The sequence below is a fragment of the Phoenix dactylifera genome, chromosome 4 (genome assembly GCF_009389715.1).
Source record: "Phoenix dactylifera cultivar Barhee BC4 chromosome 4, palm_55x_up_171113_PBpolish2nd_filt_p, whole genome shotgun sequence".
NCBI classification, from domain to species: domain Eukaryota; kingdom Viridiplantae; phylum Streptophyta; class Magnoliopsida; order Arecales; family Arecaceae; genus Phoenix; species Phoenix dactylifera.
Genome location: NC_052395.1, coordinates 31,173,887 through 31,196,605, shown reverse-complemented (window position 1 = coordinate 31,196,605; position 22,719 = coordinate 31,173,887). Strand labels below are relative to the sequence as shown.

At 39.3% G+C, this 22,719-nt stretch overlaps 2 protein-coding genes across 2 annotated transcripts; one reads left to right on the top strand and one right to left on the bottom strand.

Moving 5' to 3' along the window:
* Nucleotides 1-13,231: 13,231 nt before the first annotated feature.
* On the bottom strand, nucleotides 13,232-14,832 carry LOC103695534 (scopoletin glucosyltransferase-like). Its single transcript, XM_008776893.4, has one exon. The coding sequence runs from the start codon at nucleotides 14,768-14,770 to the stop codon at nucleotides 13,334-13,336; it is 1,437 nt and encodes a 478-aa protein (XP_008775115.4). The 5' UTR covers nucleotides 14,771-14,832; the 3' UTR covers nucleotides 13,232-13,333.
* Nucleotides 14,833-19,758: 4,926 nt separating this feature from the next.
* On the top strand, nucleotides 19,759-21,079 carry LOC103695532 (non-specific lipid transfer protein GPI-anchored 25). Its single transcript, XM_039125203.1, has 2 exons — nucleotides 19,759-20,362; nucleotides 20,886-21,079. Exons 1-2 carry the CDS (start codon nucleotides 20,002-20,004, stop codon nucleotides 21,032-21,034), a joined length of 510 nt encoding a protein of 169 aa, XP_038981131.1. The 5' UTR covers nucleotides 19,759-20,001; the 3' UTR covers nucleotides 21,035-21,079.
* The last annotated feature ends 1,640 nt before the right edge of the window (nucleotides 21,080-22,719 follow it).

The following is a 22,719-nucleotide window of genomic DNA, read 5'->3' as shown; positions in this document are numbered from 1 at the left end:
CAAGAACCATAGAGTTTATTTCTTGGATGCAATATCATCAAGGGGGATTCCAGATCCCTACCATCTTTATTTCATTGAACTTTGTTTATTGCTATATTGTTCTCTGATTTTAATTTCTGAAAATCAATCCAAAATTACATCTAAAAATTACGCTAATAATCCATAGAACGTTCCCTGAGGATTCGACCTCGGACTTCCGAGATTTTACTACTTATACGATTCTCCTATACTTGGGAGATTAGTTTCACGAAAATATTTTTGCGAGCGCGTCAAAGAGTTGTAAGCATCCATTTGTAAGTTGTGAGTTGAATGAAAATTATCATTCTCTAAATTTTGTTCTTGATAGTTTCTACCACCTTCTTCTTGAGTGTTCTTCCTCATTTTCTAACAAGGACGTGTATATTTCGAATTTGAATTGCTTGACCGATGGGTATACGTCATGATTTCAAAGGTGTTTACGATAGTGAAAGTGAAGCCACTGGTTTGGGTAGGACTGATGGTGAATATACCTATGTGTTGTCAGCTTTCTTGTAGACCTGAGGATGACATAAAAAGGGTGTCGTTGTCAAGATCTTAACCAACAAACAAATATTTTTATATTTACTCTTACCATCCTCTATTCGATGAATAGTGGTTGTAGGAGGTAGGAAAGAAAGAAAACTTTTGAAATTAAAACAAGAATTCTAGAATGCATAAAATAAATTGCAGAATATTAAATTAAAACTTAGATGCGGATTGCATAAAAGAAAAATTAATAGATTGCATAAATTAAACTGAACCTAGAACATGGATTGCATGAAAGAAAATTGATTACAAAAGTAGAAATGAAGATTGGTAGCCTGATGCTGCCTTTCTTCTGCAAATAAAATAAAATAAAATAAAGGGAAAAAAATCAAACACGGAACTTCTCCCTCTCGGTGGAACCCATGCCCTTTTTCTTTCTTTTTTTTCTTTCTTTCAAAAACAGAGCATGGCTTTGTTCTTTTTTCCCGATGTGAGCTCTCCTTTGGCCCAACTGAGAACCTCCTTCCCTGCACAGCTGAGCGTCTCCCCTTTTTATAGATCGCCCAAGACCTTGAAGCCAGCGATGGATCCCGAAAGAGGAGGAGGACGCGGATTGCGGTCATTGATCGCGTTGGAGCGTTCACGGAGGCTGGATTCTAGGCCGTGAATCATGGACGGCTGAAATAGCATGATGACGAGGATGGCCGCGTGATGCAGGAAGATTTGCTTGCAGAGGAGACATGGTGCTTCGTGGAAGGATCGGAGAGTGGAGGATGGGGTCGTCCGGGATGCTGGCGCTTATCCGGAAAGGAGGATGTCGCGGGATCGGCTGGGCGGATCGTGGAGGCTTCATCAACTTCCTTCTTTGGACCACGCTGGGATCACGGCTTTGGAACGAACGCGGGATCGCTGGGAGGAGGCGATCGTCCGGGTTGCTGGAATCACGGCAAATATTGGCTGCGGCTGGAACGGCTCGTTGAACGCAGACGGAAGAAGAGGCGGAAGAAGCTGGGAGGAGGAATCTTAGGATGCATCACAGGCTGTTGGGTGCTTCCTTCATGGATGGATGGCTGATCCAGGATGCGGAGGAATGCGAGGATCGCTGGGGTGCAACGTGGGAGGCTGGATTGTGTGCGGAAGAAGAGGAGTTCTGGAATGGACGCGGGATCAATGGGATGCTGTGACTTGATACTTGGGCTCACGTGTGATCTCACGGGATGAAATATGCGGAGACTGATTTGGAAGGATGTGGACGGTTGGTGGGACTCCACTGTTAGCTCCCCTACTCTATGTCTTCAAACTAGGCTCGATTCTGTGATCCTTGGATGGTTGGTGGGAATCCATCATATATGACAAATTAGGGACGCGGGAGACAGGCTGATATGCGTGGGCTGGATGGAAAGTCGTTCGGAGGCAAATATGCTTGACCAGGTCATGGTAGAATTGGGCCTGCGCCATCTGTACCAAATGCGTATTTAAACTTTAATTTATAATAACCTGTACCAAACGAAAATATAATATTAAACTAGTAAATTTATCATTATATGTTAACAATAATATTAATTTAAGTAGCGTCGCACTTTTGTGCTCTCATCACACCCTCCAACTAGCTTATTGCTAGTCTCTAGCAATTAACAAGCTAACGATAAAATGAGAGTACAAAAGATGTAATCTACTTATGACTTTTTATTGAAGCTAAGTACACAAAACTGAGATACGTACCCATTTTCATAGGAAATCATGATTGCACTTAGCACGTGCAACAAGCCTTTAAACCCCTAGGTTACCCTAGTGGACAAGTGTTGTCTCGTGAGGGTTTGCAGTGAAGTTACCTACAAACTTCATCAGTCAGGAATTTCCAATGTTTAACTCAAAATTTGAACAAGTATTACTGTATGAACCTAAAATTGCAAGGATAATAGAGACTTATTGTTATCATATTTAAGCAGACTCTAACTCATGTTCCATTACACCCCATCTATCTACTAACAAGTCAAGAATGTAGTGAGGTGCAAGATAGTATCATATAAATGAGTGGCTTTCACTTACTTCCAACATGATCACTCTAATTTTCAAGACTTTCTAGAGTTAAATGGTAATGAATACCCGAGATTTAACTTTTAATCAGACTGAATGCTAAGAAGAATGACTTATGTAATATCTAGCCTTATTAAGCTTTCTATCTGACCCGTGTAGCGAGTGTTAGGCCAATGACTTCGAATCTAGATGGCTCAGGGTACTAGATGTAAAGACACCCTAACAGGCTTAATAACTCAAGTCAACTAGGCTCCAAGGCTGAATTAGTCACTCAGAGTTTAATGTCAGTCATCCTCACCTTTTTACGTGAACACTCACTGCTTGCCAGGCAAGAGACCCGGTTACTCAATGAGAAGACTCATTATTATTATTATTATTATTATTTAAAAAAAAATTGGCATAGGGTGTTCATCACACATATAACTTTAAATTATCCAGAAGATTAAAAGTATTCATATTAGTTGTAAGTTTACATACCCCACAATTTATATGCTTATGTGTAGATGCTAAATCATCTTCTATCATGTTAGCAGGAGACAGGTGGGATGAAAACTCAAGTTAGAACTGCTATTATATTCCTTAACTTAAAGTTATTGTCAAAGCAATTCCTAGTTTTTACCGCCAAAAAGATTAGAATTTGAGTTAAAAATTTGAAATCCTTTTTTTTTTAGGCACAAAAATTCTTTTAGACAGAAAAATCAAAAATATTCTCACCCGCATACCTAAATTCAGCATTGTCTTCAATGTTGAGAAAATTAAAACAGAATAGGACAGAGGAGACATTACTTCATATTGGACCTTTATATGGCTGAATAACTTGAAGACCGGGGAAAATACCCCCAAACTTGCATGTTAGTAATTTTACATGTTGGGTTTCCTCCCAAGAGCGCTAAGTTTTATATCTTCAGCCAGACAATTCTAATTCATTCATGATAGACAGGATCGATCAGAAGTGTCTCCTTGACTTCTGGACTTAGATACTCAAGGTATGGTTTTAAACGATGTCCATTGACTTGAAGGGACCTACCATCCTTGGTATTGCATATTACTACTGCACCATGTGGATGCACTTTCTCTACCGTGTATGGGCCAGTCCTGCGAGATTTAAGTTTCCTAGAGAACAGATGTAATCGAAAATCATATAGAAGAACCTTTTGTCCTTGGTGAAATTCCTTACGAGTGATCATTTTATCATGCATGACCTTCATGTGATCCTTCTACTTCTTAACACACTCGTAAGCATCGTTCCTAATTTCTTCAAGCTCATCGAGTTGAAGTTTTCTATGTTCTCCCGCCTTGTCGAGATCGAAATTTAGATGTTTGATTACCTAATAGGCCTTATGTTCTAACTCGACAGGTAAATGACAAGCCTTGCCATAAACAATCCTATATGGGGGCATTCCAATTGGTGTTTTGTAGGCTGTACGATATACCCATATGCATCCGTTAACCTAAGGGACCAATCCTTTCGAGATGGATTGACAGTTTTTTCAAGGATAGTCTTAATTTTTCTGTTGGAAATCTCAACTTGTCCACTCGTTTGTGGATGATACGGTGTACCAACCTTGTTGGTGATGTTGTACTTCCTAGCAAGAGCTTTAAAAATTCTATTGCAAGTGTTTTCCCCCATCACTAATGATAGCATGAGGGGTGCCAAAGCGAGCGAAGATAGACTCCTTAAGAAACTTGATCATCACTTTGTGATCATTGGTCTTACACGCGATAGCCTCAATCCACTTGGACACATAGTCAACAGCAAGGAGTATATACTGGTGCCCAAATGACATAGAAAAAGGACCTATAAAATCAATACCCCAAACATCAAAGATTTTTACAATTAAGATCGGGTTCAGGGGCATCTCATTTCTTCTTGAAATTTTTTCTAGTCTTTGACATCGGTCACATGTTTTACAATACTCGTGTGAGTCATGAAATAGTGTGGTTTAATAGAATCTGCACTGTAAAACCATTGCGGCTGTCTTTTTACCACTGAAATGACCACCACAAGCATGGTCATGACAAAAGGAAAGGACTTTTCTTTGTTCGTATTTAGGGATACACCGTCGGATGATCTGATCGGGGCAGTATTTGAATAAGTATGGTTCATCCCAAAAATACCACTTCACACGAGCTAGGAAGCGAAATTGCCCTGCTTCGTCCAAGAGCTGGGCATTTGTTCAGTAACAAGGTAGTGACTATGTCAGCATACCATGAAATATTGGTATAGAAAATCGTCATTAGTTGTTCATCCAGAAAAGTTTCAGATATATGTAAGGATTCTGCAGATGACTCAACAATTAGTCTGGACAAGTGGTCAGCCACTACATTTTCAGATCCCTTTTTATCTCGAATTTCGAGATCAAATTTCTGGAGCAGTAAGATCCAACGAATGAGCCTTGCCTTGGCATCCTTCTTTGTGTGAAGGTACTTAAGGGCGGCATGATCAGAATAAACAAGAACCTTAGATCCTATCAGGTATGGAAAAAAATTATCTAGAGCAAAAACAACCACCAACAATTCTTTTTCAGTGGTGGAATAGTTGAGTTGGGCGTCATTCAGGTTTTGCTCGCATAATGAATAACATGAGGAAGCTTCCCCACTCGCTGACCTAAGACGGCACCTATGGCATAATCAGATGCATCACACATGATTTCAAAAGGATGACTCCAACCAAGAGACCTTATGATGGTTGCTGAAGTCAATTCAGACTTCAGTCTTTCGAAAGCAGCTACACAAGTTGGCAAAAAATTGAAAATAGCATCTTTGGCCAACAAATCACATAAGGATTTCGATATTTTGCTAAAATCCTTGATAAAACGGCGGTAAAAATCCGCATGCCCTAAAAATGATCGAATTTTTCTAACAGTCTTGGGAGGTGGCAATTTAGCAATTAATTCTGCTTTGGCCTTATCCACCTCAATTTCTCTTTGTGACACAATGTGTCCTAAAACAATGCCTGATTCTACGATAAAATGATACTTTTTCCAGTTAAGAACTAGATTTTTCTCTTTACAGCGTTCTACAACAAGTGTTAAGTGGTGCAGACATTCATCGACATTTGATCCAAATACAGAAAAGTCATCCATAAAAATTTCTAAAAATTTCTCCACCATGTTGGAGAAAATACTCATCATACACTGCTGGAATGTAGCCAATGCATTGCATAGCCCAAAAGGCATGCGATGGTAGGCAAAAGTGCTATAAGGATAGGTGAACGTGATTTTCTCTTGATCCTCATGTGCGATAGGGACTTGGTTATATCCAGAATAACCATCGAGAAAACAGTAATGAGAGTGGCCAGCTAGACATTCTAGCATTCGATCCATGAAGGATAGAGAAAAGTGGTCTTTTCTAGTCATGGCGTTAAGCTTCTTGTAGTCGATGCACACTCGCCACCCATTTGGATTCGAGTAGGAACTAACTTATTATGATCATTTTTTACTACAGTGATGCCGGACTTCTTGGGTACGACTTGAACTGGGCTTATCCACTGACTATCAGAAATAGGATATATAATCCCTGCATCTAAAAGCTTGATGACCTCGGCTCGAACTACATCCTTCATGACTGGATTAAGTGGCTTTTGTGGTTCTCTAAAGATTTTTGCATCCTCTTCTAGATGGATCTTATGTTGGACCACAGAATGACTAATTCCCTTGATATCAGCTATAGACCAACCGATAGCTTCCTGATTCTTCCGAAGGATACTTAACAACTTCTCTTCCTGTTCTTTAGTCAGATTCGATGCAATTATAACATGTAAGGTCTTGTTATCTCCAAGAAATGCATACTTCAAGTTTTCAAGAAAGTCTTTAAGTTCTAGCTGGGGAGGTTTGACATTAGATGGCACTAGCTGAGATTCTGAAATAGGCAATGATTCAAATTTGGTGGCCCATCTGCTAGTATCCATCATAAGAATGAAATCTAATAGTGCATTCACCTCTTGAATTGATTCACAATTTTGACCGAAATTAGCCAAACATCTTTCTAATGGATTAGAATAACTTAACTCTTCAAAAGAACTGCTAATTATGTTCTCGATCACATGAATTTCTTCCAAATTATCCATCTCAGTTGACTGACTACTACTGTGAAAAACATTGAGCTAGACAGTCATGTTTCCAAAGGCTAGAGTCATTATTCTATTTCGGCAACTAATCACAGCATTTGAAGTGGCCAAAAATAGTCTACCTAGGATCACCAGGATGTGACTTTCTGGATTTTTTACTGGTTCAGTTTCAAGGACTACAAAATCCACAGGGCAGTAGAACTCATTAACTTTTACAATCACATCCTCCACAATTTCTTTGGGGTACTTTATAGTTCTAACTGCTAACGAAAGAGTGATGTTTGTGGGTTTTAATTTTCTTAAACCTAACTATGTGTACACAGAATAGGATAACAAGTTTACACTAGCTCCTAAATCTAGGAGGGCTCTTCGAATGATGGTTTCTCCTATTTTAATTTCAACAGTGGGGCAACTAAGAACCTTGTATTTTGGGGCAATCTATTGTTGAATGAGAGAAGATGCTTGTGCCGCTATCACAGCTTGCTTAGAAATACTGGTTTTTCTTTTCACCGTAGTGAGGTCTTTTAAAAATTTTGCATAGAAGGGGATCTGGCTGATGACATTTAGGAAGGATAAATTTATTTAGACATTTTTAAAATCTCCATGATTTCATCATACTAAGATTTTTTCTTGGAATCTTGTAGTCTACTAGGAAAGGGAGCCATGGGTGTGTATGTCTCTTTTGATTTTTTCTCTATTCCTTGTGTTTCTTATTCTTGTCCTTTTTTCTGAGTGGGGTTCGGTTCATGCTTTTCTTCTTTTTCTTGTACAGGAAGTTGGATCTTGTTGTCCACTTGCTTGACAGACTGTAAAGTGGTAATTGCCTGGACTTCATGGGTTGAATTTTCATTTGAGTCAATCTAAAACTGGCCTCTCGGCCCTTGATTTTGTTGCCTACTAGGGTTAGGCACTGGCTGTCTGGGTAATTCACCTCTCTTCCTATCCCCTAGAGAGTTAGCTATTTGGCTTAGACTAACCTCAAGTTTTGCAATTGTTTGTGCATGGAATTGGTTAGTCTGGGTTTGAGCCATATTAGTTTATTGTTGTTGTTGGATGAAGTCTTGTTGTTGCTTCATCATGTTAGCCATCATGGCTTTCCAACGATGTAGATTGCTGAGGGATAAGGGCACTATAAGGAGGGATAGGTGGAGCTAATGATTGGTTCATCTGTGGTGGACCTATCCTAGGAAAGTTCTTCTGAAAATCTGGTGGACCACCTTGATGCTAAATAGGTTCAGTCTGCCTGTATGAGAAGTTCAGGTGAAACCTATTATCAGGGTGATAAATTGGGCTGAATGAGTTGGGAGTGGGTTTCTTAAAGACATTATATGAATTTAGAGCATTTGCCTGCTCGGCCTTAATGTTGGGTAAACTAGGACAATACTCCACTAGATGCTCAGAACTGTTACACAAGATACATAAGCCTTGTGGCTCGTGTTCCACTTTCATGATAGGATTTGACTCTTTGTGTGAGTTCGAGTTAGTGGAAATCGTGAAAGCATTCAACTTTTTGCCTAGATTATTCACCTCATTCACCATATTGGACATGACATTTTTGAGTTCTGGGTCTATTTTTATTCCGTAGGTACTTGGTTCTCTAGATCCATAATCATCTCTATCTATCTCCTGACCGTAGCTACTCCAATTTTGGGCATTTTCAGCTAAGTCCACAAGGAACTCATAGGCTTGATCAGGGGTTTGGTTTATGAACCTACCCTTATGCATCGATTCAATCATGTTCCTGTGTGCTGGTGGTAGTCCTTTGTAAAAGAAATGTACTAAATCAGCCTTGTCAAGCCCATGGTGCGGGCACTTGACCAAAAGATCGTGGAATCTTTTCCAAAGTTGGAAAAATTCCTCCTCAGATTTTGCTCTAAAAGTTCTGATGGCATCCTTAATTTTTTCAGTCTTTACCATGGGATAGAACTTAGCCATGAACTTCCTAGATAGTTGTTCCCATGATGTGATGGAATTTGAAGCAAGAGAATATAGTCATGCCGCAGCACGATCCTCTAAAGTCATGGAAAACAACCTTAATTTAATACCCTCTTCATCTAAGTTTTGATTTCTAAACGTTTGACAAATTGTCAAAAAAAAATTTAGATGAATATACGGTTGTTCACTCTCAAACCCATGAAATTTGGGTAACATGTTTATTGTTGCAGCTCGAATCTCGAACTGGGCTGCATTATTAATTGGTAACACTATGCAAGTAGGGGGACTAGCGGATGCGGGTGCGAACAACTCATTCAAAGTTTTAATATGTTCACCTATTGTAGAGATTGACGGTTGGCATATAGATCGCTGGTTGTGATGAAAATTTCTATCAATCTCAGGATCAAATGGTGTTAACTTACCCCTTAATGACCTTCTACCATGCATACACTATCAATAATTCATTAGATTTGACTCCTAAAATGAACGAGATCCTAAGAGAAAAGAAGGGCTAGACACAGATGACAACAACCAACACCACACAACAATTTGACTTTATTAGTCTTAGAATCAAGTGAGGTTTAGTAGCTTCTTAAATCTAATTGCGTGGAGAATTATTAGGTAAGAATTTCTAAAATTCTCTCCTAGATTAGACAACTCCTAATCTCCCTTCCAGATTAAACTTAAGCTTACAAGTTAAGAAAATCTAGTGACTAGTGACCAGGTAAGTTACAGGGTGTGTGGTGGTAGACTAGGCTCACTTAAGTACCACAATTTTCGTAATAGTTTTCACTGTTATAAAACTTGCCTAGACATTACCAATTACTAAAGTTCTCACTGGAGTGGCCTTCAGTCGCTTCTTTCCAAGAGCCTATTGAGCTCAAAAATCCTAATGCCAATGTCTAATTATTTTTAATATGATTAGGCTTAGGATATTTATGCACTGTGATGATTTTTTTGGGCTAAGGACGAGTGATGAAATTCCGACCTTATCTTTTTAGTGGGTTTTTCCCTTAGATTTTTTTATGCAAATACTTTACACTACATGCAACAATCGTAAAATTTTTTTAGAAGTTTTATGGCATGACATTAAATTCCTTTAATTAAATGATCAAGCAATTTTTTTATTTATATATTTATTTTTTTTTAATTTTTTAATTTTATATTTTTTTTGTTTATTTAAATTTTTATATAGGAATAACTTGAATGTAAACTAAAAACTAATCTTTATGCGTCAGTCAATCTCCGAATGCCCGTTGAATAAGCTTTGGAGATTACTCCGTGAGGAGCCCCAATAGAGGTATGATAACCTCGGAGGATTGCACCCTATCAATTACTAGCAAATTTTTTTTTAATCTAATTAATTTTTAAATTTTTTTTGACTTTAATCTAGGAAGAATTAAATAAGGAAAGATTAAAATAATCTAAGAAAATAAATCAAGGCTAGAAGTAAAAATTTCACACCTGATCTTAGTGGCGTTCGTTGAATCTTCCTTGTGACTCGCCTTGCCTCCCCGTTAATGGCGCCAAAATTTGTTGTTGGCTTTCTTGTAGACCTGAGGATGACTTAAAAAGGGTGTCGTTGTCAAGATCTTAACCAACAAACAAATATTTTTATATTTACTCTTACCATCCTCTATTCGATGAATAGTGGTTGTACGAGGTCAATCCACAGGAAGGCAATTGGAGTACACAAATAGAGAATAGAAACTCCATTAAGGTTTATTTTTTTAAAAAAAAACAATTCATTGAGGATATTCGATTAATCTCTAACCAAGCAGAGCTATTTTTCTAAAAAAAATAAACAAAGGGAAGAAAGAAAACTTTTGCAATTAAAACAAGAATTCCAGAATGTATAAAATAAATTATAGAATATTAAATTAAAACTTAGATGCAGATTGCATAAAATAAAAAATAATAGATTGCATAAATTAAACTGAACCTAGAACATGGATTGCATGAAAGAAATTTGATAGATTTCATAAAAAGAAAATTGATTACAAAAGTAGAAATGAAGATTGGTAGCCTGATGCTGCCTTTCTTCTGCAAATAAAATAAAATAAAATAAAGGAAAAAAAATCAAACACGGAACTTCTCCCTCTCGGTGGAACCCATGCCCTTTTTCTTTCTTTTTTTTTCTTTCTTTCAAAAACAGAGCATGGCTCTATTCTTTTTTCCCGATGTGAGTTCTTTTTTCCCGATGTGAGCATGGACAGCCGCGTGATGCAGGGAGATTTGCTTGCAGAGGAGACATGGTGCTTCGTGGAAGGCTGGGAGAGCGGAGTATGGGGTTGTCCGGGATGCTGGTGCTGATTTGGAAAGGAGGATGTCGCGGGATCGGCTGGGCGGATCGTGGAGGCTTCATCGACTTCCTTCTTTGGACCACGCTGGGATCACGGCTTTGGAACGAACGCGGGATCGCTGGGAGGAGGCGATCGTCCGGGTTGCTGGGATCACGGGAAATATTGGCTGTGGCTGGAACGGCTCGTTGAACGCAAACGGAAGAAGAGGCGGAAGAAGCTGGGAGGAGGAATCTTGGGATGCATCACAGGCTGCTGGATGCTTCCTTCACGGATGGCTGGCTGATCCGAGATGCGGAGGAATGCGAAAATCGCTGGGGTGCACAGTGGGAGGCTGGATTGCGTGCGGAAGAAGAGGAGTTCTAGAATGGACGCAGGATCCATGGGTTGCTGTGACTTGATGCTTGGGCTCACGCGTGATCTCACGGGATGAAATACGCGGAGACTGATTTGGAAGGATGTGGACGGTTGGTGGGACTTCACTGTTAGCTCCCCTACTCTATGTCTTCAAACCAGGCTCGATTCTGTGATCCTTGGATGGTTGGTGGGAATCCATCAGATATGACAAGTTGGGGAGACGGGCTGATATGCATGGGCTGGATGGAAAGTCGTTCAGGGGCAAATGTGCTTGACCAAGTCATGGTAGGATTAGGCCTGCGCCATCTATACCAAATGCGCATTTAAACTTTAATTTATAATAACCTATACCAAAAAAATATAATATTAAACTAGTGAATTTATCATTATATGTTAATAATAATATTAATTTAAGCAGCGTGTAGATCGCACTTTTGTGCTCTCATCACTATGTTCAATCTACGACAGCAATGGCTGGGTTTGGGGATCACTGTGTGTTCCTCGGTGAAGGGATTGTAGAAATAGCAGACATATTGTAGCTTTCCATTGATATCTGCTTGATGCAGAATAGCTAGCCGTTATCGAGGCGATGATCATGATATCATCGTCTCCTCCAGGTAGCCTCAGGTGAAGATCTGGGGCTGACGCAGAATGGAGGTGGGTGCTGCTGAATTTTTGGTGGATGATGGCTGAAATTGGTTGGACCTAAAGCTAATTTGGGCTAAGACGTGGGAGGAAGAGATTAGGCCTGCGATTTAGATCTGAAACTTAATGGACTTTGTGGTGATTAGGGCGTCAAAGGATTAGGGCTATTGCGTGAAGAAGGTGGGCAGATGAAAGAAGAAACAATGGAAGGTGGTGCGGTTTTGATGGTAACAAGATAACTATGGGCTGAATAGAAAGTCTCACCTCTATCATAAATCCAAGGATTTTCCAGCATCTCACTAAGGAAGGAAGGAACCTGTGAAGTCTCACCAATAGAGAAAGAAGAAGCCTCTCGCCTCTAGATCACAAGAGCAATTGAAAACTAAATTAATTCTCTAATTTTATTCTTCAACCTCTCCTTTATATAGAGTAAGACGTTGGAAAAATATGGACTCTTACAATCAGAATTTTAGGACTCCAACAATATATGGACTCTTTTAAATCAAATTAATCATTTAACGAAATTAACTGATGAAATCAACTGATGAAATCAACTGACGAAATCTACTAAACCAACTAAGACTCCTAAATAACTAGGACTCTTTAAAGACACATAGACTAAGAGTCCAAATTAGCTAGGCCTCTTTCAAACGACACATGAACTCAATAAATAAAACTCCAAATAATCTAGGACTCCTCATGATGCATGGAAGAGAGTCCAAATCAACTAGGACTCTTCTCCAAACGCCACATGGACCAAAAACAACTCCTAACACTTGACACTAGAGAGAATCTAGGACTTCTAGGACAACTCGACTTTGGCCAAGTCAAAGTCTCCACATCATGCTTTGATCTTCATGTCATCTAATTGCCACTTGGCATTCAATTATATGGACTCAATCATCAAACACAAATCAGCATATTACAAACCCAAATTAACTAGACTCCTAGTCACACAAGGACTCATACCCACATAAGGACTTCTTATGGCGCAAGGACTCCTAAACACACAAGGACTCCTTGAATCCATGCGCCATGCTCCTGCATCAGGGGCACTTGCACTCGTTTGATCTAGAGCTTGAGCCGTATGGTTGACGACTAAGAACGGTGCGAACGATGAGACTAGGGGATGAGGCGCGGCGAGAGAACTACTCCTCTGATGCCAACCTAAAGCCATTTGTTTGGAGGCACAACTAAAGCGATGGAGAGAACGCTGCGGGTAGCATGATATCATCGGAGGGGATATCCATCGCCGTCATCGAAAAATCATAAAGAAGAAGACGACGATAACCTTCTGTTATAAACAGGAGGGTGACAAATATGCTTCTAGTCCAAATCGGAAACAGTTCCGAAAACGTTTAGCAAATCCGAGTGGATGGTAAACAGCTATTTTCGTACAAATGTGCTTCAATTGTCTTGCCTATGACAGGCCCAAAAATGAAAGAAAAACATAGTTGAATCATTTTTCGTCCTCACCGGTCTGGATCTAAGCAGATCTTAGACTAAGCAAATCCTCTATCAAATGGCTCATATCATTATAAGAAGAACCCCCCACCTCCACAGCCCTCCTAGCCATCACTCCAAGCTCTTTTGCTCTCTCCCTTCTCCCATCCGCTTCCTCCCCATTTCCCATCAACTCATCCACCACCTTCTTTATCCCCTCCCCCATCACCATCTCTCTTTCCTCCTCGTTACCACTACACACCTTCACCCCGATTGCTATCCCAATTCTCAGCACGTCCACAATAAGCCTCTCGCTAAAGAACTGCTCAGCGAAGAGTGGCCACGTTATCATTGGCAAACCAGCGACGGTCCCTTCCAAACATGAGTTCCACCCGCAATGCGTCATAAATCCCCCGACCGCTGGATGGTTCAATATGAGCAACTGCGGTGCCCACCCGCTAATGATTACACCCCTCCCTTCACTTATCACCCTATTCTCAAACCCCTCTGGTAGCCATGCCGACAATTCGTCATTGTATCTCACCACCCAAATGAATGGGTGCTCGGAAGCCTCGAGCCCTAATGCAATCTCTTGAAGCTGAGCATGAGTGAATCGTCCTAAGCTTCCGAAACATATGTAAAGAACCGACCTCGGCTTCTTAGTGTCCAACCAACTCAAGCAATGGTTGCAGTCTATTGAGGCCTTGTCACCTCTTGCCATTTCATCATTAACATCTTGATTAAATAAGGACACCGGGCCAACATGCCACACTTTCATGCTCAACATCTTCTTAAGTAGATTGGCGTAGTCGGATTCCAACTCGTTGAAGCTATTCATTACCATGCCATAGGTCATGTCATGAGCATCATCTGTCTCTTTGAAGAAGCCGGTTCTAGCTTCTGTGACAAACTCCGGGAGCTGTGATCGTGTCATCTCGATCCTATGGGGAAGCCCCTGCACGACGAATGGCTGCCTGTCGCTATTGACGCCCTCATAGGGCTTGAGATCTTTGATGACACACATGACGGCATAAGTAAACATGCCTGAACCATGGAAGACAAGCCTCGGTATTCTGAGCTCATGGGCGATGCTGCTCGTCCAGGGGTAGAAGATATCAGAGATGATGCAGTCAGGGCGGTGGTCTTTGGCGAGCTGCATGAAGGGGGCCTCGAGAAGGTTGATGGCAGTGATGAACTCTGGGCTGATACCGGGATCGGAAAAGTTGATGAGGTTCTCGTGGCCTTTGGGGACACCGGACTCAGAGTAGGGGAAGTGGAGGGGAATGAGTTGGATATGGTGGCGAGAGGAGTGGCAAGAGTTGTTGGCAAGATCGATGGTGGGTTGGATGCGAGGTATGTTTCCAGTTGTAGTTACGATGCTGACCTTGACGCCGCGGTCAGCAAATATCTTGGCAAGGTCGATCATAGGAATCATGTGACCTGGGGCGAGGAAAGGCAAGAAGAAAATGTGGAGATCCATGGAGATCTTACTGGAGATGAGCTGGTTACGATCGGTCAAGGAGAAAGGCGCATGGAAGAGAGGGGACACTATGGGAATTAAATAGTTTTGCCAATACCTAATAAGATTACATGGAATGCCTTTATTATATACCAAAATTATGCCGCCATAAAATCATTTTGGAGAAGATTTAGACCATATCCAGAGTAAATCTCAAAATAATTTGTCAGATATGCTCGGAAATTCAAAAATGGTAGGCCCTATCTATGGAGATCTTAGTATAGATGAGCTGGTTACGATCGGCCAAGAAGGAAGGTGCATCGAGAGAGGGGGCACTATGTAAGTTAAATAGTCTTGCCAATATCTAATAAGATTACATGAAATACATTTATATATACTAAAATTATGCCCCCATAAAACTATTTAAGACAAGATTTAGACTATATCTAGAGTATATCTTAAAATATTTTGTCAGATATGCTTAGGAATTCAAAAATGGTAGGCCCTATCTATGGAGATCTTACTAGAGATGAGCTAGTTACGATCGGCCAAGAAGGAAGGTGCATCGAGGAGAGGCGGCACTATGGGAGTTAAATAGTCTTGTCAATATCTAATAAGATATATATACTAAAATTATGCCCCCATAAAACCATTTAAGACAAGATTTAGACCTTATCCAGGGTATATCTCAAAATATTTTGTTAGATGTACTCAGGAATTCAAAAATGGTAGGCCCTATTTATGGAGATCGATCTTACTAGAGATGAGCTTGTTACAATCAACCAAGAAGAAAGGTGCATGGAGGAGAGAGGGCACGATGAGGGTTAAATAGTCTTGCCAATATCTAATAATATTACATGAAATATATTTATTATATACCAAAATTATGCCCCCTAAAACCATTTAGGACAAGATTTAGACCATATCCAGAGTATACCTCAAAATATTTTGTTAGATATGCTCAGAAATTCAAAAATGGTAGGCCCTATCCATGGAGATCTTATTAGAAATATTGCCTAGAAATTGCTATATCTTTATTTTATGGAAGTATTATAATTGAATTATCTACTAGAATAAAATCAGAAGATTAAAAAGTGCTTGTCTGGATCGATGTGTGTAATATACACCATCCTAAGAACGTGATTCGCCCCTTATGTGTAGGTTTGCGGTAATCTCATCCCTAAGATACAATAATCAGCTCAGCTCGATCCTTTTCTAACGAGCACACTCGTTGTGGAGACTTGATCCGACCGACTCCTTCAAATGCCCAAAAAAAAAAGGATAGAAAGTTAATAGTTGAAAAGTGAAAAAACTTTCTGTCTATGGAAGAAACTCTTGAAAGAGTATGAGTGAGAGAGAGAGAGATTAAATTGTTGTTTTATAAATTTCGGAGGAGACTATTTATAGACTCTATCTGAAAGACCAAAGAGAAGATGGTTCCAAAGATATGTAATGTTTCAACAATATCGTATCTTCTCGAAAACCAACATTCTCTTTCGAAGAGTCATAACTCTTCTAAAAGAGGCATCTCACAAAAAGGTATTTTAAAGGTCTTGCACTTAGTACCATGATTTTTTATGAAAATTTTTAAGGGTTAGCCGAAACCTCTAGTCATGGTCTATATAACAATTCTCATATAGGTAAGTCCTTCAAGGGTATTTGTGACCTAATATTCTACAGTTTTTCTATCTTTGACTCAATAAAAGCATAACTCAACCTTTTTAGTATATATTTTTATCACTGATAAGAGCACTCATCATAGGAATGGGAGGAGATATACTCTGAAAAATATGCTCTAACACGATCACTCAAATAGTTTCCTTTCTACCATACTAAACCTCCTTCATGGAATGTTCAATCACAGAGGTTGGGTATCCACTGTCGGTGACTAAATAGTGGGTTTAAGCTAGCCCCATCCCCACCGATAATTCCAAGACTCAACTCCTAGACAAATCCTTGTTTAATTCATCTACCAAGTTTTTCTCATACTTGACAAATTCCAAGACAATAGCATTCCTTTTTTGAGTTATCTTACAAATTTATGACGAATCTGGATAACTCGATTCATCTTTTTGTTAGTACTCTTTTATTCGTAAAGTTTTGAGTTAAATTCTAGATTTGAAATAAATGCAATAAAGAATAATAATATCAATAAAATTAAATAACCACACTAGGAAGTATAACAGATAATTTTAACTTTATGATTTTTAGACATTTTTTAAAGCAGCAGTATGTATTTTGAGAACAACTAATAATATGCACAGTTTTTAAAGCAACAATAATTTCTCTACAGCTTTTAAAAAGGCGTTTTTTGCATAAATTTTAAAGATGTAAAACATTTTGCATAGTAATTAAAGATTTCAAAAAATAGATTACACAGAATTTAATGTCGTAGAAAATCTGCATGGCTTTTAAAGCTGCAGTAATTTTCTACACAAATTTTTAATCTACAAAAAAATTCTACAAAGATTTTAAAGTTCCAAAAAAATTCTGTAAATATTTTAAATTTGTAGCAAATTTCTGTATAGTTTTTAAAGTTGCAAAATGTCTGTTTACACAATTTTTCAAAGCAATATGACTTTCTAAAAAGACTTATTTTTATAAAAAAAATATAGCTTTCTAATTCTATATAATTAAAACCAAATTTAGTCCTATGCAAATGAGCTAAATTTGATAAACGATCAAATAGCAATTTTTGGTGTAATCAAGATCATGTTCTTAGACTGTTGGAAATATTGCCTAAAAATTACTATATCTTTATTTTATAGAAGTATTATAAAAAAATAATCTACTAAAATAAAATCAGAAGATGAAAAGGGTTTGCCCGAATCCAAGCATGTGATATACATTATCCTAAAAATATGATTCATCCCTTATGTACATGTTTGCAACGATCTCGTCTCTAAGGTACAATAATCCAGCTCAGCCCTATCCTCCTCTAACAAGCACAATCGCTATGAAGACTTGATCCGACTGACTCCTTTAGGTGCCCAGAAAAGAAGAAAAGATAGAAAGCATAAAGTTAAAGAGTGAAAGAACTCTCTATTTGTGGGAAAAAAAAATTCAAAAGACAGAGTACCAATGTGTGTGTGTGAGAGAGAGAGATTGGATTATTTTTTTATTAATTCCTAAGCAGTTTGTTTATAAACTCTATCTGGAAGATCAAAGAGATATGGTGGTTCTGAAGATACGTAATGTTTCGGAAACACCGTATCTTTTCGAAAACCAACGTTCTTTTTTGAAAAGTCAACTCTTCTGAAAGAGGCATCTTACAAAAGAATATTTTAAAGCATTTAAAACAACTAAAGATTAGAAGATAAGAAAATTTAATTTTTTTTAAGATTAAAACTCCAATAGATCTTACTAGAGATGAGCTGGTTACGATTCGCCAAGGAGGAAGGTGCATGGAGGAGAGGGGGCATTATGGGAGTTAAATAGTCTAGCCAATATGTAATAAGATTACATGAAATACATTTATTATATACCAAAATTATGCCCCCATAAAACCATTTAGGACAAGATTTAGACTATATCCAGAGTATATCTCAAAATATTTTGTCAGATATATTTAGGATTTCAAAAATGGTAGGTCCTATCCATGGAGCTCCCCATATTTAAGAATCAAATGCCCAGACTTCTCTAGTCTTTTGTGAACAAGATGTACAATGTTCTAGTTTGTTGAGAATAACATATCACATATTATGTATAAACTCCTGTTTAAAGGTCTACAATGATTATTTTTGAAAGTGCACTAACATGAAATTACAACCCCATTATTTTGTTGGGCTAGATTGTATCTGGGCCAATAGAGTGGGGGCACATTGGGAGTTAAATAGTCTTGCCTTATTTAATATGATGACATGAAATATGCTGGTATGCTAGAATTTGCCCCATACAACCATTTAGAGCAAAAGTTATACCATATGTAGAGTATCTTTCACAATATTTTGTTAGATACGCTTAGGAGTTCAGATATGGTGGCTGCCCCCACTCCCCCAACCAACCTGCCCTTTCCTTTCTCTTAGGATTTCAGATAAATGAAGGGCAGAGGAGCTTTTCATTGATTTGTTGAGGTGCCCTTCTCCTCTTCCCCGTCTCTTGAACTCTTTTTCCTAAAGGAATGGCTCTAGCAATTGCTGTTGGAGGTCATCCGAGCTACCTCGCCATCGATCCATTAGGATGAGAATCAAAAAAATAGGGATCAAAGCTTAGGGTTTTCCCAACCCGAGAAATCCAAAAACATAGGGTTTGTTTGGATGATTAGGTTTAAAATTCTATTAAATTCATGGATTAAGCCGATTCGATGAGCATGATCATAAAATTATAGGATGAGCTAAGCCTATATTCATTAGTATTCAGAAATAGCTTTTGAGTAGATTGGCCCAAATTTTATAGGGAGAAAAAAAGAGATCTCAATAAATCTTTTTTATATTTCAGATTTATATTTTATTGAAAATATTCCAAAGGACGAGAATAATTATCTACCATGCTATGGTAATCACAATTTACTAAATGTAGGTTACTAGAAGGGCATTTTAAAAGTTTAAGGTTCATCGAGCTTTCTTTCAACGGAGACTTGTTTATATTTCTTTGGGTGGAGGGACTAATTACAGCCACACTATCAAGCTATATATTATCCAATAAACTCCAACAAATTGCAACAGCATCTCATTTAGCACGAAAGTAAAGGTACGTGCTATGACAAGAACCCTTAGTTGTCTCATATAGTCCATATGGTTATATTAAATGTTTGTAGTTTCATGAAAACCCTTAGTTGACACATCTTAGTCATCATGGTTATACTAAATATTTGTAGTTTCACAAAAACCTACAGAACAAATCATATCAGTTTGATAAATTTGTTTATAATAATTTTTGGAGCTAGGAGAGTTGATACGGGCATGGTGCTGCAACTTGGAATACATTCCTGCAATCTAATTAAGCTGCTACTCGCTATGGAGATTATCCAGTAACATGGTTTTGCACTCACTCAAATAAACTTGTGCAGTAACATACCGAATAATCGAACTCCATTTGATCGGTAGACCTCATTCGACCCAACTCTAAGGGCCATCAGTGCGTGAGTCCCGCATGGACGGTCCAGATTGACGCGATGGTAACTAATCTTAATTCCACCACTGTCACCTCTAAATAGGAGAAAGACTCCATCTCAGAGCTCATACCACTCGTCCTTTTTCTCAAGTCCAGGGGCATTACGGTCAGATCAAGAAGGCCCCCGTCGCGAACGAAGAATGAATCCCTTCCCCGCCGTCGCTCTCGCCCTCCATGTCGCCGCAGCGATTGCCTCCGCCGCCCCGGCACCGTCCCCGCCACCGATTGGGTGCGCGGTGGAGCTGGTGGCGATGTCAACGTGCCTGCCGCATGTGGCGGCGCCACCCAACAACCCGACTCCGGCCCCCTCAGCCGCGTGCTGCGCGACCTTCTTCTCCGCCCTCGACGGCGCCGGAGGCGGCGCCACCTGCCTCTGCCACCTCGTCCGGGAGCCCTCCCTCCTCGGATTCCCCCTCAACGCCTCCCGTATCGTCTCCCTCTTCTCCACCTGCGCTGCCTCCGACGCCGGCGCCGCCTCTTCCTTTGCCGAGATCTGCCAAGGTTCCTTTCCCGCTCTCGACCTTTCTTCGAATTTCTCTAATTACCTTTATTTCTCTATCTTGGTTTTTATTTCTTTTTATTTTGTTCTTTTCTCGTTCTTTTGCCAGCGAAAAAACTAGGCTATGTTTTCTCAAATTTCTTTATTTTAATTATATTTATTGCCTATTTTTTATTTTTTTATCCTTCGCGCAAATCCACCGTTGGATCATACACGGCTCGCTTTGAGATCTCTGCGTTGGGTGATCCAACGGTGGATTATGGCCGTAAGTTTCCAAACCCGGATCGCCGTTGTTTCTTTCATGAAAAAAAAAAAGGCAACTTTTGTGATTTTTTTCCCGCCATTTGTCATCCAAGCACGCTATCGTGCGCTGAGGGTAACCATGTGTCACCGTTGTGGTCTAAATAATGGGTCACCACTCACGACGCACTCTACTTTTCATGGGGACCAGTTCACCCAATTAAGTTGTGACTGGGGCAAGTTATAACGAAGGGTGCGCCTGTGGGTTAATTTCTTCTCGTGCAGATTCCCCAACACTGCCGCCACTTCGCGACGCCACGCCTCCGGACCCCGTGAACCAACAGCCAGGTAAAAGTACATATGTGCCCTCGAGTTCCCAGTTTAATTTAGTTTATATCCCTTCATTTATTCGGTCATCTCCTCTCTCCTCGTAGACGTTGCCGGTGCGCCGCCCCCTGCCCCTGCGGATCCGGACCACAAACCCGACTCCGATATGAGTAAGCTTAATCATCGCCTAATTAAAGAGTAATGATCCTTTTAGACTTTCTGTGCGGCCTAATACCGACCCGCTTCTCCTCCTGTATCTCTGGGTATACAGTGCTTGTACCGAGATACCATACAGGACCGGAGCTGGTGATATCGGGCGCGGCGTCAACCCGGGCGCTGGTTCGGAGCAGCGAAGGCCTGCTCTTAGCTTGGCCTGTCGTTCTTTTCCGTCTCCCTGTTTTCATCCTCTGTTTGCTTGGGGTCCTCTGAGACGTTGTGTAATTTTTGTGGATTGACGACTCCCTATAGACGCTTTCAGCTTGCTTTTACGTGCTTGTATTTTCATGTGAGCAATTTTTCATGTTGGAATCTAACTCCAACACTATTACACCAAGACTTGTATCCTGTAAAAAGTTTCTGATATTCTGATGTATCATATGGCATCTCCCTACACATGACTAATAATCTGTAGATTTAGGGTTGAGTTCTAGATCTATTTTGAGGACAAAGTTTAATGTTGCACGAAAGTTGACAACTTTAGTAAAAAAAAGAAAAAAAGTGGAAATGGCTTCCAATGCTATAGAACTATAGTATGGGAAACCAACAAAGCTTACTTGAGCCACTCTTTCCCAATTTCATATGGCCTCTACAAAAACAATGGCTTTTTATGCGTAAAGAAATTGCATATATACATTCAAAGTTTTTATATTTATCTGTATAGCCTTTATAATTATTTTCTGATTTTGTATACATACTTTTATAATATCCAAAATGATATGTATATCTTTGTAAATATAGTATTGTCATGTATATTTTTAAAGATAACTTACCGATTGGGTACGAATTAGACGTTGCTTTATGATTCAAACTTGTTAATAATATGCAACTGACTCACCCTGAAGTTCTGGACTTTGTTTTGACATACGTCCGACCCTTCGCTCATGGCAGTATTTTCACACTTAAAATAATATTATATGATGATCTCCCAACGACCAACTATCCTCAAATTTAATCACCTATAAATTCTTTGTGGCTGTTATCTTATGCCCAAGCTTTTAATCACCTACTTCAATTATGATGCTAAAAAGCGAACCTAATCCGACCCATCAAAGTATATATATATATATATATATATATATATAATATATATATATATAATATATATTATATATATATATATATATATATATATATAATATATATATATATATAGTTGAAGCATGGTTGCTCAAAAGATTAGCAAGAATTATGCCATCATCTCATTTGCGCAAGAGTACAGATGCATTCGATTATATGAAACACTCAATTGCCCCATCAAAGTCGTTATGGTTTAGAACAAATATCTGTGTAGTTTCGGGCGACACTGATAAAAGTCACATTATTAACTTTTGGGCTTCCCTGCAGTAACGAATTGTGATTCTATTAAAGTTTGGACCTAGGAAAGTAAGTAGAGGCATGGTACTGCAATTAGGAACGCGTGCCTGCAATCTTATCTGATGACTCAAATACAATGGTAATGCTTCACACTTACAGCGATTGTAGCCCTGGCCGATAGGCAGCCTACTGTGCCGTACATACCCATCAACTGGACGGTCAAGATCAAACCCAGCACCACTCCATTTACTTGAGCCTC

Coding starts and splice junctions, on each gene's coding strand:
- LOC103695534 (XM_008776893.4), bottom strand. CDS start 14,770: ATGGATCTCCACATTTTCTTCTTGCCTTTCCTCGCCCCAGGTCACATG.
- LOC103695532 (XM_039125203.1), top strand. CDS start 20,002: ATGAATCCCTTCCCCGCCGTCGCTCTCGCCCTCCATGTCGCCGCAGCG. Junction 20,363..20,885: donor CTTTGCCGAGATCTGCCAAG/GTTCCTTTCCCG, acceptor CTTCTCGTGCAG/ATTCCCCAACACTGCCGCCA.